At 58.5% G+C, this 16,423-nt stretch overlaps 2 protein-coding genes across 4 annotated transcripts; both read right to left on the minus strand.

Annotated features, from left to right (window-relative positions):
- Window positions 1–276: 276 nt before the first annotated feature.
- Window positions 277–6,175, minus strand: RHOC (ras homolog family member C). Of its 2 annotated transcripts, none has more exons than XM_070397321.1 (5): window positions 6,002–6,175; window positions 2,920–3,083; window positions 2,289–2,409; window positions 1,850–1,980; window positions 277–937 (listed from the first exon to the last, which is right to left on the minus strand). In XM_070397321.1, exons 2-5 carry the CDS (start codon window positions 3,073–3,075, stop codon window positions 764–766), a joined length of 582 nt encoding a protein of 193 aa, XP_070253422.1. In that variant the 5' UTR covers window positions 3,076–3,083; window positions 6,002–6,175; the 3' UTR covers window positions 277–763. The 2 variants fall into 2 exon arrangements, with proteins under 2 accessions (XP_070253422.1, XP_070253421.1); XM_070397320.1 differs by lacking the exon at window positions 6,002–6,175 and adding an exon at window positions 4,227–4,300.
- Window positions 6,176–8,909: 2,734 nt separating this feature from the next.
- Window positions 8,910–14,042, minus strand: PPM1J (protein phosphatase, Mg2+/Mn2+ dependent 1J). 2 transcript variants are annotated; one of them, XM_070397694.1, is made up of 10 exons: window positions 13,717–14,042; window positions 12,288–12,402; window positions 11,509–11,796; window positions 11,127–11,239; window positions 10,791–10,875; window positions 10,143–10,261; window positions 9,888–9,951; window positions 9,629–9,736; window positions 9,362–9,513; window positions 8,910–9,233 (listed from the first exon to the last, which is right to left on the minus strand). In XM_070397694.1, exons 1-10 carry the CDS (start codon window positions 14,040–14,042, stop codon window positions 9,086–9,088), a joined length of 1,518 nt encoding a protein of 505 aa, XP_070253795.1. In that variant the 3' UTR covers window positions 8,910–9,085. The 2 variants fall into 2 exon arrangements, with proteins under 2 accessions (XP_070253795.1, XP_070253796.1); XM_070397695.1 differs by lacking the exon at window positions 13,717–14,042 and having other exon boundaries at window positions 11,509–11,799; window positions 12,288–12,897.
- Between the last annotated feature and the right edge of the window lie 2,381 nt (window positions 14,043–16,423).

The raw sequence follows: 16,423 nt of genomic DNA on the forward strand, positions 1-16,423 counted from the left end.
GACCAGGGGAGGAAACCCAGTGGGAGGTGGCAGGGAAGCCACCCACAGGCTTCTAAGTTTAGCCTCTGCTCCAGACCACTCCCCTCACCCGCCCCCAAGGCCCAGAGCCAGGCATGACCTCATCCTTTGCTCCTAGACTCCACCCTGCCTGCCAGAGTCCTGCCTTTGCAAACAGGGGCCGGCCTGGTTAGCAACTAGAAAAAGAGGAGGAGAGACGGGACTACAGGCTCAAGGCCAACACAGAGACCAGAAGAGAAAGACAGGAAGCTGCTCATATACATGTTGAAGCCTGTGGCCCTTTTATTCATGCCCCCCAGCAGGTATAGCCAGAAAAGGGCCCCTGCCCAAAGCAGAAATACCAGGGCCCAGGACTCTGGGTTACATCCTCCAAATCCCCTTCCCCAGACATGTGAGCCAGGAGTGTATAAAGTGCTGGTGTGATGATCCTCCGGGGAAGGCCAAAGGGACCCAGAGCCCCGCCCTAGACCAGGGCAGCAGCAGAACTCTGCTCCGGGAGGGCGGGGCACAGCCCTAGGCTCCCAGAGTGCCGGGAGGGAGGGAGGGCCCACGCCACTGCCACCAACACTGGGGCTGGGGCCTTGGGAGACCCGATGCAGTCCTGGGCTGGAGAGAACTGGAAAAGGGAGCCTTCAGCACAGAGCCCTAAGAGGATGGGGCTTGGGGGTGTTCCTGCGCCCCTGAGAAGGGACTCGAGGTGGGGATGGAGGAGAGGCCTCTGTGTGGGGAAGGGGGGGGGGGGGTCTCAGAGAATGGGGCAGCCCCTCCGGCGCTTATTCTTGCGGACCTGGAGGCCAGCCCGAGTGGCCATCTCGAACACCTCCCGCACCCCCTCCTTGGTCTTGGCTGAGCACTCGAGGTAGCCAAAGGCACTGATCCTGTTCGCCATGTCCCGGCCTTCCTCAGATCGCACAGGCTCCTGGAGGATGGAAGGTGAGAAGTCAAGGGGAGCTGGTGGCCAGGTGCATCTCACTACCACACCCTTAAGTGCAGTAACTAGAAGAAACATCTCCAGCCCTAACCAGCAAAGCACCTAAGCCCTGGCACCCTGCAGCGGCAGGACCAGCGACCCAAGACTCAACGTTTATGTCAAAACTCTCTCCATCGCCCTAGACCCACGCTACATCCTTCTGTTACCTGAATAGGCATCAAACCCCTCCGACCGGACCCCCCTGCCTCCACGCTCGCTTTCTTACAACCTTCGCCGTGTGGCTGCTAGAGTAACGTTCCGAACACAGACCTGACCACACCTGTCCCGTTTGAAACCTCAGGGTAGTCCAGCAGTTCTCAACCTGTGGGTCGCGACCCCTTTGGGGGTCGAACAACCCTTTCACAGGGGTCGCCTCAGACCATCGGAAAACACATCTATAATTACATATTGTTTGTGTGATTAATCACTATGCTTTAATTATGTTCAATTTGTAACAATGAAATTGGGGGTCACCACAACATGAGGAACTGTATTAAAGGGTTGCGGCATTAGGAAGGTTGAGAACCACTGGGGTAGTCCATGCACCTTATTCTGGCAGCTTTCTCTGATAAATGAATCCTGGCTAGAGATCCACTTACCAGGTCCCCTGATGAGCCAGCTCCCTCCCTCTGGGCCTTTCTTTCAGCCACTTATAATGGATTTTCTTATTCATCTTAATAGCCCCAACCACAGACGAATAAACCAAAATGCCAAGTGACCTTGGACAAGTCACTTCATTCTCCGATGGCTACCCCTCTGGTTCTCCCTCACCAGGGTGGGAGGCGGGTGCCACCACCCCTCTGACAGGGCGGTCCCCTGGAAAGAAGGCTCCCTTCGGCCCCAGCCTGGCCGCCCACCCACCTGCTTCATCTTGGCCAGCTCCCTCCGGGTGTGCTCGTCTTGCCGCAGGTCCTTCTTGTTGCCCACGAGGATGATGGGCACGTTGGGGCAGAAATGCTTCACCTCCGGAGTCCACTTCTCAGGAATGTTTTCTGCACAGACAAGACCCAACAGGTGTTGGTGCCTCCACTTAGACTAGAAAGCCCCCCTCCCTGAAGCCCCCGGTCTCCCCACAGCAGAGTCTTAGAGGGTGTTCAGCATGACAGTCCCTTTTACAGCTCAAAACCTCTCCCCTGAGCCCTCCTAAGGGCCAGAGTTCCCACGGTGAAGGAAGCCAACAGCCCCCCGCACCCCTCCCCACAGCCTCCGCCGCCTGGGATGGCGGAAATCAGCCAAGGCAAGAGCGACCTCGGGTTGGTTGGTTCCAAAGGGTTCTGGTCCCCTCCCTCCAGGCCCTCACCCAGGCTGTCCGGGCTGTCGATGGAGAAGCACATGAGGATGACATCAGTGTCTGGGTAGGAAAGCGGCCGGAGGCGATCGTAGTCTTCCTGCCCAGCTGTGTCCCAGAGGGCCAGCTCCACCTGACACACAGGGCCGGTGAGTAGCCAGCCCGAGGGCCCTAGCCACGCCCCCACCCTGCCACCGAGGTGACCTCGCGGAAGCCACTGGTCCTGGAGGCTCCATGAACATCCACTGAGCACCTGCTCCGTGCCAGGAACAGTGCCGATCCCTGTCACCCACCACCAATTAGGTGAGTTTTTAAAAAATCCTGAGACATCAGCGCTTCATCTTTGTGCTGCTTATGAATCGCCACTGTGAGCATCAGTTTTATTGAATCCTCACAACCACCCTTTGAAGGAGGCCTTATCATTCCCCCCATTTTGCAGCTGGGGGAGCGTGAAGCTCAGAGGCGAAGGGTCCCCGTGTAGGGAACCGGGAGGTGCGTCTAGATTTCCTGGCTGCACTTGCACTTCCTGACTGTCATTGGCGCCAGCAGGGAGAGTGCAGCGAGGCCCTGGTGGCGAAGAAGGACATGCTGGGTGCAGTGTTGGGCGGGGTCCCTGGTGCCCTGGGAAGGGGCTCTCCTTCACCTGCTTGCCGTCCACCTCGATGTCCGCAATGTAGTTCTCGAAGACGGTGGGGACGTAGACCTCTGGGAACTGGTCCTTGCTGAAGACGATGAGGAGGCAGGTCTTCCCACAGGCCCCGTCGCCCACAATCACCAGCTTCTTTCGGATCGCAGCCATGGCTGGGGCTGGCAGGGGAGAGAGAGGCAGTGGGGATTTGGGGAGAGGCCTCATAAGTCCAAAAGCATTTCTCTGGGCCCCCCAAGACCTCCCCAGAAGCCGAAGCATCCAGCAAAAGGAGAGCAAGGGGCTTGCGCAGGCCTGTTCTTGCTAAGAACCAACTGCTCGGGCAACTGGGCTCGAAATTCCTTATCTCGGAGTCAGGGATAGGTCTCCCCCCGATGGGTGAGAACACAGAAGTGGGAGGTGGAAAACCCAGCCACGTGGGAGCCAGACAACATGAGTTCTGACCGGATCCACTCACCCACTGGGGTCCTGGACACCTAGAGGGGGTGCTCAGGGACATGGCCAAAGAGCCAGACTTCACTTGCTACCGGGACGCTGATACCATCTAGAACACACTGTCCCTCATCCAGCACAAGTCATGCCCACCCGGTCACAGGCTGAGCGGTTCCTCTCCAAGGCCACGGGCCAGAAGAACAGGCAACCAGGTGGTAGGTGGGTAAGGGAAACTGGGGGGGGCACATTTTGACAAAAGTCACCTCCCTCGGTCCCCAGAAGCCTAGAAGGGAAATGGAGAGCTTCCTATTTTGACAAATTAGGAAAGTGAGGCTCAAACACGCATTCAGCGGTCACGACAGGGATGGCACCCTAAGCAGGGTTGTGTGACTCCATCGAGTCTATGTACCATCCCCGAGGTGGGAAAGAGCAGAGGGAGGGAAGCCCAGACAGAGGGCAGTGGCAGCCGCCAGCCGGCTTCCCTGGCCCACCCCATCCCGGTTCCCAAAGCCCGTCACACAAAGGAGGCTCAGTCCCCACGGTGCCCACAGCCCACATTCGGGCAGCCTGCCGTCCTCCCCCCCTCCCTCCTGGGCCTGGCAGCCACACTGGGTCACTCAGCCTCAGGCAGGGGACAATGACCACACTGTAGGGAGCCACACATCCACCGCAGCAGAGCGGCTGAGAATAATCCACCGGGGAGTCACCTCCACCCACTCCGCGGAACAGCCCCTTCCTCCCCTCTGTCCAGCCAGTTCACCCAAGGCCCTGCCCACCCCTCCCTGTGACTCAGGACGAGGAGTCAGCTTCCTGGGGTTTCCATGCTCTCCTCCCCCCCCCCCCCCCCCCGCACCCCACACCCCAGCACACACCAGTGAGCATCTGCACAGTTCATCACACCTTCCCAGCTTCCCTGCCCCTGAGCTGAGCCTCACTTCCTGCCCCCCAGGGGAGAGGAGCTGACCTCCAGGCGGCTGAACTTCCCAGGCGGCAGGCCTAGAGGAAGAGAGAGTCCGACTGTTGGGACTGCTGCTGGGAGGAGCTCCCCCAAACGGAGACAAATGAGGGCCAGTCCCAGCAGCAAACAGGCAGGGAGTCGTCAAGAAAGAAGGAGATGGTAACCTGATCTCTGCCCAAAACCTAGCTTTTTCTCTTTGTCCCACATCCTGTCAAACTGGGCTGAACCCCTTTTCTCCCCACACACCACCACCTCACAGCGCTGCCTTGGTCGGCCTCGTAGGAAGCGAATATTCCAGCCCAAGGCTTATCTCGGACAGCGGGGTCCTGGTGGCCTCCCTCCCCTACACACACAAGCTGGGATGAGGGAAGCAGATATGAGTCAGAGAGAATTTATAGTTGAGGACACAGCCACACTCTCCCCGCCTGGAAGGGGGCTCTCCCTGACACCCCAAAAGACAGGCAAGAGGGCCTTCCCCATGCCAGCAGATCTCCTCCAAAAATGGAAACCATCCTTCAAAAAGGTGACCAGCTCCCAGGTGACCAGCTCCCCCGCCCCCGGCCCCGAGTTCCATGGGTCAGCTGTGTGGGAACAGGCTGGGGTGGTAGCCCGGACATGGAAGGAGGGCGACCACCAGTGGCTCAGGCTTCGGCGTGCCAGGGCCCTCCCCCAGGAGGGCAGTTAGGTGGCACGGGCGGTGGGGCCAGGGCATACGGTAAGTGGCTGGCCCAGGCCAGGACTCTAAGGACTGAGGCCAAGAGGGCAGGGACAACAGCTCCCCAAGAGAAGCAGCCCCAGAGAAACTGCCGCACAGATCCTAGGAGGGGCCACGAAACCGCCAGGAATGGAGCCTGGAACTCCTGGGGCCTCCCCTGAGACAAGGCAGACACCCACCCCGTCCTCATTCTCTCCATTTCCAGATGACCCGGCCCGCTGTTCCCCGCCAGCCACCCTGAGGTCTGGGGCAGGAATCCGGTATCTCCTCCTCAACTTGAAAACCAGAGCTCGGCCTCGGGTCTCCCAGCCCAGGCCAAGTTGGGAAGGGGGAGGGGGAGGGACAGGGTTGGAAGAAAGGAGATCCTTACACACACACACACACACACACACACACACTCACACACACGCACAAAGGAGCTGGGTCCCTCCTGCTCCCCCAGCCTCCCGCCCGGCGGCTCCAGGAGCCGTCTAGGGCGGTGTCCAGACCCCGCAGAGCAGCGGCAGCCCCCGCAGATCACCCCCGCTCCTCTTCCCGCCATGGCCCGGCCCCGCCTGGGGAAAGTCCCACTTCCACCGGCCTCGGCCCGACCCGCACCCGCACCCGCACCCGCACCCCACCCAGGTCCTCCCCGGCCGCCCGGTCTGAGCTGGGCCTCCCTCGCGGAGACCCAAGTGGTCGGCTCGCCCGGTGGGACAGGTTCCGGGAAGCGGGACGGGAAGGGAAAGGACTCGGGCTCGGACCCCAGGAGGGAGGGGCCCGGCGGGGCAGGTCCCGGGGCCCTGGCTGCAGCCCCGGGAGGGCCGAGCCGGCCGGACCCCCGCGCACCCAGACGCCGCGTCCTAAGGGCGGGAAGGCGACGGGCGCTCGGGCCCAGGCCCCCTCCCCAGCCGGCGCCCCGAGCTCCGGCCCAGCGGATGGGGGGACGGTGCTCTCCCCGGACGCCCGCACCCCCAGCCCCCGGCCCCCGGTACCTTCCGCTCGGCCGCCTTCAGCTGCGCGGCCGGTGCCCGAGGCAGAGACTGACCCGCTGGCCCCGCCCCGCCCTCCTCTGCGCCGCGCCGGGGAGGGGCGGGCCGGCCGGGGAGGAGCGGTCCGGGCTCCGCCTGTCCCGGGCCGGGCCGGGGGCCGCCGGGGCCCGGGGCGGAGGAGATGCCGGGGCCGGGAGCAGTGGGCGGCGGGCGGGGCGGCCCCTCTCCCGGGGGCCCTCCGCTCCGCTCCCAGCCCAGCCCCCAGGGGCGGCCCGGCGTCGGGGAAGTTGCGAGGCGCTCGGGGTGGGGTCGGGAGACGGCCGCTGCTGCCCTCCCGTGGCCGCCCAGACACCCGCGCCCGCACCACCTGGGGCCCCGCGGAGGCGGGACTCGGGGGGCGGCCTCCGGGAGGAGGGGATGCGGAGAGGCCCCCCTCTGCTCCTAGGCGCTTGGCGGAGTCGGTACAGCCCAGGGTCACCCCCACCCCCACCCCAGCCTTGAGAACTTTTCGGGATCTTTGTGACCCGGGCCACCGGTCCTCTTCACGAGTTCCTTCCTTCCCCCTCGCCTGGACTTTGCATGAGTCCAATTTCGACCTACCCACCCACCAAAGGGCGCTCCAGGAAACCCAGATCCCCCGCCGGGAGTTCAGATCCCACCCGAAGAGTATGGTCTCTGTGCCGCCAGGGACACAGGAAAGCTTTGGGTATTTATTTACCTCCACAGTGTGTGTCCTTCCCTGTAAGGTGGCACAGGAGGCGGACGGAGGGTGAGGACATTTCATTAGCTTGTGCTGGGTACACTACATAGCTCCGCCCTCCTACTACGCACCATATAGATCTTTGGGTTAAGTATACACACGCCCTTTTGCCTGTAAGAAACCGGGGCTCAGAGAAGCCAAGCGGCTTGCCTCCGTTTTTGCTATTTCTGTGTGATTCAGCAAGAATTCAGACATTGGGTCTGTTCGGCTCCAAAGCAGGTGCTTTCTCCATGCTGGCCCCATGCTCCTCCAACCTGTCCCTTCCCACCGTGTGGGGCACAGTAGGTTTCACCAGATACTTGCTGAGTGAATGAATGAATGTTAGAAGCCACACAGACTTTTAAGATCTGAAGTGCAACCCACACTTAATAAGTGAAGAAGCCGAGGTCCGAGCACTTTGGTCCCCAGGCCTTGAGTGTGGCCTCAGAGATATGTGCTCAGTGTAGATCAATCGCTGCCTTCAGAGAACTTACAGTCTAGCCCGGCCTGCATGGCTTAGTGCAGTGATGGCGAACCCTTTGAGCTCGGCGTGTCAGCATTTTTAAAAACCCTAACTTAACTCTGGTGCTATGTCACATATAGAAATTTTTTGATATTTGCAACCATAGTAAAACAAAGACTTATATTTTTGATATTTTATATATTTAAATGCCATTTAACAAAGAAAAATCAACCAAAAAAATGAGTTCGTGTGTCACCTCTGACACGCGTGTCATAGGTTCCACATCACTGGCTTAGTGGTTGAACGTTGACCTTTGAACCAAGAGGTCATGGTTTGATTCCCGGTTAGGGCACATGCCTGGGTTGCAGGCTCGATCCCTGATATAGGGCATGCAGGGGGCAGCCAATCAATAATGCTCTCTCATCATTGATGTTTCTGGCTCTCTCTCTCTCTCTCCTTCTCCCTTCCTCTCTGAAATCAATAAAAATATTTTTTTTAAAAAAGAACTTACAGTCTAAGTTCAGAATACAGACAACTTAAAGATAACTAACAGCTATTGAACCCTTACTGCATGGGCCTGGCTCTATATACATTAACAGCCTTATGAGGTAGTACTGTTATCTCATTTTACTGAGAAGCAACTTGAGGCTCACTGAGGTTACTGAGCTAGTGTTGGGTTCTGGTGCCAGAACCCAAACAGCAGGGCCCTAGAACTCTGGCTCTTAACTGCTGCTTCAGACCAACTCCCAATACGGACAGTAATCAAAGGAGCAGTCACTGTAGTGGGGCATGCACGGGCTGTGGGACACCCAGCCCTGAAGGACAGGTGAAGTGTTCAAGGTGATGTGTAGATTTTAAATGGTTGGGGCTACCACAGGCCCACAGTCACGGAAAGGAAACCCCAAGAGAGTGGTGGTGGGGAGAGGTGAGGCTAGAGGAGGAAACAGTGGCCAGATCATGAAGGTCCTTGTATGCCACCACACTCAAGAACGGAGTGTTCTTCTAAATGGCAGGAAGGAGCCACTGAAATGTTCTCTCAAGGGACTCGCCAACTCAGATTCACTCCGCAGAAAGGACACTGTCTGTTATGTCCCGGGGATCTTAGGGAAAACAGGGGAGTGGCCTGGAGACGGAGATAGGAGACGCATTAGGAAGCTAATGCAGTAAAGAACTAAGGTAGTGACATCAGGGGTAGAAACAAGTGGAGAAATATGAAATGTTTTTAAACTATATAATCAAAAATAGTGGTAAACTTGATGAGGAAGACACGGGAGCCATGGTGACCAATGCCAAGACCAACTTCCAACTGGAGCAGCTGAGATGATGAACCAGAAGGCACGTGTTTGTGGAGAAAGTGGTGAGTTCAGTCTGAGGCATGTTGAGTGGCAGTGCCTGAGGGATGCCTCGATGTCCCATAGACAACGGGGACATGAGGGTCTAAAGCTCAGGAGAGGTCTGGGCTGGAAATACTGACTTGGATGACACCAGCAGATGGATGAGGCCACAGAAGGGACGAGAGTGCATGGAGTGGGAAGAGCAAAGGGCAGAAGACAGAAACTGGGAACCCTATATTTTAGTGTCAGTAGGGGTAGAAATAAGTGGGCAAACATGAAATATTTGTGCACCAGGACTGTTCTGGTATACTTTCTACCACCCCAAGGAACTTTTTGTTACCTTTCGATCTCTAGTCAAAGAAATAAAGACACATATTTATCCATCTGGTTTATTTGCCAGTAACTGTAATTTTGGATCTAATGGACACCCCTTCTTCAGTTAAATTGCCACTAAAGAAGGTCAGGGGGAGGGACAAGTTCAGAATTTGAGTTGGGAGAGGATTAAGCATGGAGAGGCTGGGATGATGGTGGGAGGGTCAGGGCTGAAGCCCTCAGGAGTAACTGCCTGGCCCTCCCAGAGGGATGATGAAGACAGAGATGTCATCCCCGGAACCCAGCTTGTTGTTGGGGAGACGCCAGCCACGGTCCCGGGGGGTGCCCCGGGCCCCTAGGACCAGAGCTTGGGCCAGAGCTGTGTACCTGCCAGGAGCACACGTGCACAGTCATGTACCACCATGTCCATGGGAAGACCGATACACAGGCCCTCATTGCTTCCCTTTGCCCCTTCCTTCCCCACTGTCACCCCTCACTGCCCAGGCAACCCCTACCTGCTGGGGTCATTGGGCTCATAGGTCGACAGCACCCTGTCCACAGTGGCAGCTACCTCACAGTCACTGGTGACATCCCACAGACCATCCGTCCCCAGCACGAGCACGTCGTCAGGGCAGTGCTCATACTGTGTCAGGTCATACACTCGTACCTGGTGGGGAAAGAGGGTGAAGAAGGAGCCTGGGGGTAAAGGGAACTGGGGCAAAAGCCAGCCAGAGCCCCAGAAGAGGGAAGGTGAGGTGAAGGAGGCGCCCCTAATGACTCACCTCTGGGAAGCAGGAGAGGAAGGGCTTGATGGGCAGGCTGGAACTGCAGACCTTGAGGTTGTGGTCGCCTAAGCCCCGGGTCACCCCAATGGTGGCCATCACTCGAGCCTAAGTAAAAGGAGGCAGGGGTGCTGCCAAAACCGTCTCCCAGACTCTGAAACGGGCCCCTCCCACCCCTGCCCTCAGGGAGAACCTCCACCGCCCTAGACAACTGGTGGTGGGTTCTCCGGCCCTCTCCCACCTCTACCATGGAGTTTACCTTTTTGCCCTCCCCACAGACCAGAGGAAACCTGAGATCCTCCAGCTCGATCTTTTTGTAGGCCCTGGGGAGGGGGGAGTAGAGGAGGCATCACCCAAGCATCAAAGCCCCTCTCCCCTAGGAGCCACAAACCCCTAAGAAGGGCCACATCCCCCCAGCTCCCAGCCTGGCCCAGCCTCCAGCTTCCACCATGCTGTTGGCCAGGGACTGACTGCGTTGCCATGGGAACTGGCCCAGCTCTGAGGGAAGTGTTACCAGCCGGTCATGTTCTGGTCCCGGTACAGCATCCTCTGGCCCAGCTCCTTGGACTGAACTCTGCGGGGAAACTCGAGGTGGGTGAATTCACCACCCAGCAGCTCTGGTTTCAGGAAGCCCTGGGGTCGGGAGTGGCCAGACAGAGCAGAGGGCCAGAGGGATTTAGGCTTACTGCAAGGCCTGGTGTCTACATGATCTTAATTATGGCAGACCCTTAAGTGGCGTTTACTAGAGCCACACACTGTCTAATATGAACAGGTATTAACTCATTTACTGCTCACTGCAACCCTTAAGGCAGGAACTACTGATACAAGTCAAGGGGATTGTCCAAAGTCACTCAATTAGCAAAGCACTGGAACCAGGACTCAATCCCAGCTCCAAGGCCAGGACTTAAAGCTCTAAACCATACTGCCTCTCAGGGCCCTCCCCAGCCCTGCCTCCACTTCCTTCCTCAGCTGGGGCCACTGTGGGAGCACGGATCAGCCCACGCTCCTTCCTGCTACGTCCTCCACCAGCCACCAGCTCAGCTCTGCACTCCTCTGTAAGGGGCTGTCTGTGTGGTGGGGGAGGGGAATCCTCAGGATGTAGGGTACAAACAGGCACAAGACTCAACAAAGAATGGGAGTCAGGAGCTCAGTTCACACTTACCAGCAGCTGAAGACGCTGGCGCTCAGTTTCCGGGGTGAATTCCCGAGACATTGGAATGATTTCACCGTTCCGGACAATGATGGCTCTGCCCAGAGAAAGGAAAGGTTGGGGCTTGGCTCTCTTCGGCCCCCTTGTGGAGAATTCCAGAAAGACCAGGCCTTCTCTATAGTGACCCTTGGGATTTAGCATCCACACCCCTATCTTTCTTCCCCACGTGGCTCTTTCAGGCCCTTCCTTCTGTCTGTGATCCTCCTGATCTCCTCCGGTCTTCGATTTTTAACACTCGCCACCTCACTCTCTTCTGTTCCCCCACCCCAAAGAGTGTGGCCCCCATACCTGCTGTCACCTGCATTGGCCACGTACACCTTGCCCAGCAAGTAGACCACAACCAGAGCACAGCAGCCCCCCTCCACTTGGTGGCCATGCTGCTCCTGAGCCAACTGCTCATCCTGTCATGTGAGGAAGAGTCAAAGTGGGTGGATGAAGAAGAGCTTCCAGCATGCAGCCACCTCCTCCATCCAAAGGAAACCAGCCCAGCCAAGCTGCCCTGGAGGAGAGGAGGGAAGACATGGGTGTCTTCCCCTCTGACCCAAGGATCAGGCTTGCAAAGGTATTGTAGGTTCTCAGGGTCACCCCCCTCAGGCCATCTGACTCCCACACAGAACTGACCAGAGTATCTATCTGCCTAGCAGGCCCTTGGCCCTGGCCACCCACTCACCATGAGCTGGAAGGCATTCTCAATGGCCCCCACTACCAGGCTGTCATGGGTCACTTCCTTCTGTGAAGGCCAGCAGGACTGAGGACCCACCAAGTGAGAGGGATCCGAGGACCCAGGGGTCCCCGGGGTGGATGAGAGGCAGAGGGGAGGTGGCGAGGGGTCCTGGAGTATCTCCACGAGGTCCTTTAGCTGCTCCCGAATGTGGCGATGCAGGAGCCTGGAGGCCATTTCAGCAGCTCCGCCCCCTGCATGCCCATCAAACAGACCCCAGTAGTAGAAGCAGAGTCCCTGCTGGAGGAAAAGTAGAGATGAGTGATGGGTGGGTGGGTTTTATGCAGGGAGACGAGCAAGCCCCTGCTGTGGGCATCCACGCACACATTAGAGAGGAGGTCGGAGCTTGGTAATAAAGGAAAATTAGATTTACTCACCCATTGACCAAGGGCCTAGATTGTATCAGAAAGTCAAGCATCAAAAAAGCCAAACTCAGAGGATGCTCACGTATTTATGGATGTGTTAATTAATTACCAATGCAAAAATAAGCATTGGTGATTAATAAATCACCAATAAGTGCACGTGCATCTACATTTTAAGTGGAAAACTACATTCATACTGACGTGGTAGAATCTATGCCAGATAAAGACTCTGAGCCAGAAGACAGAAAGCTAGGGAGGTAGGAGGTAGGTCTTGGCATGTTTCCGATTTAAAAGCAGATGCCTAGAATCTCTGGGCAGAGGTGTCACCCTGTCTCCAGAGACTAGGAAGGGGGGTTGGGGGCTTACCTGGCTTGGGCTAGGCTCCCTAGGTGCCCCTGAGACACTCCTCCGACCTTCCACATACACCACCTCACAGCAAGCCTGGTCCTCATTGTGCCGGCTCTTGCCAGCGTTGATGACCCTGCCAGGCCAGAGTGACCACATCAGGTTGGACACCAGACCGGGTCCTGGAATAACCCCCACCTTAGACATACACACTCTCTCTGGCCTGCTGGCCAAGCTGAGAAAGGTCAAGGCCACCTGGGATCCAGGCCAGAGTGAGGAGGAGAAGGGAGGCAGGGCATTCTGTCTGTGTACCGGGCCCCACCACCTCACAGAAAGGCCAGGAGCAGCACCTGTCTGCCTCAGGTCCCCATCCCTGGCTAAGCGGGCATCCCTGAGGGTGCTGGGGGTGGGGGGCGCCTGTTGGGAGCATGAGGTTTTACTTCCCTGCCTGTCAAGACCCTACCTCCCACCTGAAACCCAATCAATTCTGCTAGTGCCTGGTCCACAGCACCCCAACCTCATGGGCACACCCACCCTTATTCTAAAACCACCAGTGAAAGTTTCAGCTGCTCTGGCGAGGAGGAAGTGCTCCAGCCCAGATCCGGAAAGAGGAATTGAAATAGGGCAGGGGTGGAAGTCCACCTGGCGTGCGCAGGAGTCCCCTAACCATGAACTCCTCCGAAATAGGAAGCTAAGGAGCTCGCGGGGCGGCCACGGGCCCACCTGCCACTCCCGGGGCGAGATCAGCACCCTCATCGCCCTCAGTGCTCAGCTCGCCCAGCACAGGCATGAAATGGACACATCCCCCGGGAGCCAGCGGGCCGCTCCCACCCGCTCCCACCGGGGGCCACCTCCTCGCCAGGCCAGTGCGATCCACCCGCGGAGGGGCGTTCAAAGGGGACTCTCCGCTTCCCCCGGAGGCCCCCCGCGCCTGCCCCAGGGGAAGCCACGGCCGCCAGGTGTCGCAGGCTATTTCTGGGTGTGGAGGGGGAGGGGAACGAGAAGAGGGACAGGGAACTGGGGCGCGGGGGTCGGGGAGTCCGGGAGCGGGTCTTCGCAGCCGCCATCTCCTCTATTAAAAGAGGCTTCCGCTACTTGAAACCTTTCTTCCCTTAGTCATTAAAGTCCGGGCCGGACTGAGAATGGGCCAATTCATCCTTCGTGGGGTCCTCCACCTTCGGGCTCCAGGAGGGAACCAGGTGCCGGAGGCGGTGGGTGAGGGTAGCCAACGACCCGGGAGGTCCGGAGGAAGGCTGCACCGGCTGGAGAAAGGGCTGGGAGAGGTGCGGCCCGCAGCCCAGGGGACAGCGAGGGATCTGGGGAAAGGGGGCTGCTGGCACCGAGCGTGGCGGGGTGGGGAGGGGCGCACCCCAGCTCCCGGGATGCTGAGAGGAGGAGGGGGCGGGGGTGGGACTCCCATCCTAATTAGGGTGCCCCCAGGGAGGCTCACTCGGCGTAGCCCGTGCTCCAGGGCAGGCGACGGCCGGTGTCCGGGGGACTTTGCACAGCCCGGCCCGCGTGGTCGTCGGCGCGACGCAGCCCCCCCGGGCTCAGCTGCAGAAAGGTCGGTCGGGAGAAGCTCGCTCGAGCCTCCGCTGTCTTTGAGGGCGCCGCGCTCCCGCTCCCCGCCTTCGCCGGGGGGCTCCTGGGCGCTTCTGCAGGGGCGGCGGGCAGCAGCGAGGTCGCCTCGGGCTGGTCCGGAGACTTGGGGCCCGGGGGCGGGGCGCCCCCCGAGCTCACCAGGTGCGCCACGGCTGAGCGCACCCGGCTTAGCATGCTGCCGCCCGGCCCCGCCCTCGGCCGTGGCCCCGCCCCATGGGGCTCGCGGGGGCGGCGCTCGTTCCCGGAACCGCCTCACCCGCTCCTGGCGCTGCCCTCCCCGTGCCGCCTGCGCCCCGCCTCCGTGGCTTTGGGGAAGGACCCGGCCGCAGTGGCGAGGAGGGGACTGGGAGAGGCAGCCCGGTCTCAGCCGCGCTCTGGAGCCGACCTCGGCCGGAACCTCCCCATTGTGACGGGAGCGGGGTGTCTCCCAGCCCACGGCGCCGCGGGCCGGCCTGCCCGGAGGGTGGCGGGCGGGGCTGGTGAACTCGGAGCGCAGCCAGCCGCTCCGGGGACCACGGGGTGTGAAGCACTTGGTGTGACCGCGCCTCTGATCGGGGCTGCGGGCGTGAGGGCGAGCAAGCGGGTGCGGGGTGTGCTGCGGGGGTGGTGAGCACGCAGGCTGGAGCCGACCGTCCTGCACGGAGGAGCTGCAGGTTCTCGGGCTCCGCGAGGACCACCTGGATCTGGGCGCGTCGTGGCCACTCCTACTCCACTGTCTATCTCAGGACCCCTGGCCGCGGCAGTAATGATAGCAACAATAATTACCATATTGAGGACTCACTATTTAGCATGTCCTCTAAGAGTACTTTCCATATACTAGGCCATTGATACCACACACCAGCCCTTCAAAATCGGTTTTATTTTATTTTTTAATTTTACTGATGACGCTCCTGTCATTTTTACATGACTTGCCCCAAGAGGTCACACAGCCAATGAAAGATTCACACTCGTGTCAGCCCCGGGACGCCCAAACGATTCTGTCTTAAGAACCAAGCTGATTTGCGGGGATCAGCGAGGAAGGGTCAAGAGGGAGGTGAATGGTTATTGAGAAGAGTGTGGGGGGCGGGGGTCCTCCTCTTAAGGCAGAGGCTGAGAGCAGTCCGGGGATGTTGAACAAGTTCTGTACCTGCCATCAGGGGGAGACAGAGGCCAGGCTAAGCTTCCTGCCTGGGAAGGGGGACAGTGGTATCCGGGAGTTGATCACGGGGCCTCCAGGGACACATACCACCCCACCCATGGTCCAAATAGAGACAAGGCCCTGGTGGCCCTACTGCAAGTCACGGTAGTCCTCAGGGGCCACTAGCACCCAGTTCACGGTTGGGACTCCACCTCTAGGCTTTGTGGGCAGTGTGCTTCCTGACCACAATCCTCTCTGTTCCGGGGCTGAACTGTGCCCCCCAGAAGAGTAGCTTCCAAATAAAAATCTCATAATGGTCATTCAGGTTTTTAGACTTTCTGTAATCATGCCTGCACTCAGGCCAGAGAGAGAGCCAAAGAAAAAGAAGTCACAAGAAGAAGGAGAAGAAGAAGAAGGAGAAGAAGAAGGAGAAGAAGAAGAAGAAGAAGAAGAAGAAGAAGAAGAAGAAGAAGAAGAAGAAGAAGAAGAAGAAATAATCAGTCCCTAGGCACAGAGAGTGGCACAGGCAGCGATGCGGATAAAGAACATGCTACCGCTATGGGCATTTCCTTCCTGTTTGATGAAAAACTGGAACCAACGCTCAGATCAACGCCATAAGCAGCAAGCCAAAGGCTGAAGAAAAAAATATAACAGCCTGGCTATTTTTATTATTCAGTGTTTCTGGGGCAGTTTGCTTACCACTTCTCTGTGTCACCCAGCTCCCCAATCCCTGTGCTTTGTAGCACCCAGCAGGGTGTGGCTGCAAGTGGGCCACAGAGCCAGGGCCCAGGGAGCCCAAGCTCCAACACCAGTTGGTCAGCAGGGATGTCAACAGCTCTCCTGGGCTCCAGAACAGCCTGTTGTCCACAGCCAAGTCCTCAGGCTCTCTGCTCCCTGAATCTCTCACTTCCTGTTCTTGGCATTATCAGCCTCCTCCTCCTCAGACTGACCTAGAACCTGGTGAGAAGGCCATCACCTCTACTCCTCCCTGAGGCAGCAGAGAGTGAGAAGGAAAAGTAGAGTGTGTGTGTGGGGGGGGGGGGGGGGCGGTGAAGAAGCCGACTCCTGAGATATTCTCTTCTGCTAAGAAATGAGACTCGGTGTCAGGCCTCAGCTAGGGAGGGGGCTGGGCATCCTTAAGGCCCCTTTATCCAGGCTACATGCAGTGGCTCAGAGCTCAGAATTGAGCTTTCCCCCCTTGCCTCTCCCCTCTTTATTTCCCTGACCCCAAAGCCCTCCTAGCCTAAGAGGGTTGTCCCTTCTCCTAAGAGACAAAAACCACAGACTACCAGCTTCTCCCATTTGTCTACCTCCAAAATCTTACCCTGCAAAGATTAGAACATTGCAATGATGTCGCAATTTTTATGATGAAGAAACTGGGTCTCAAGAGTTTGGTTCCCAGGTTGGTGTTCACATCCCACATTCTGTGCAATGGTGA

This window comes from Myotis yumanensis, unplaced genomic scaffold, assembly GCF_028538775.1.
Source record: "Myotis yumanensis isolate MYYU_CA2020_CCGP unplaced genomic scaffold, mMyoYum1.0.hap1 SCAF_17, whole genome shotgun sequence".
Taxonomy (NCBI): Eukaryota; Metazoa; Chordata; class Mammalia; order Chiroptera; family Vespertilionidae; genus Myotis; species Myotis yumanensis.

Excerpts from the sequence above, each read along its gene's own strand:
- RHOC (XM_070397320.1), bottom strand. Across the intron at positions 1,981-2,288 it reads CGACAGCCCGGACAGCCTGG|AAAACATTCCTGAGAAGTGG; the intron begins GTGAGGGCCTGG and ends TTGTCTGTGCAG. Across the intron at positions 938-1,849 it reads AGCTGGCCAAGATGAAGCAG|GAGCCTGTGCGATCTGAGGA; the intron begins GTGGGTGGGCGG and ends TCCATCCTCCAG.
- PPM1J (XM_070397694.1), bottom strand. The coding sequence starts at position 14,042 with ATGCTAAGCCGGGTGCGCTCAGCCGTGGCGCACCTGGTGAGCTCGGGG. Across the intron at positions 10,876-11,126 it reads GCCAATGCAGGTGACAGCAG|AGCCATCATTGTCCGGAACG; the intron begins GTATGGGGGCCA and ends TTCTCTGGGCAG. Across the intron at positions 9,514-9,628 it reads TCCTCTCCTGCTTCCCAGAG|GTACGAGTGTATGACCTGAC; the intron begins GTGAGTCATTAG and ends TTTCCCCACCAG.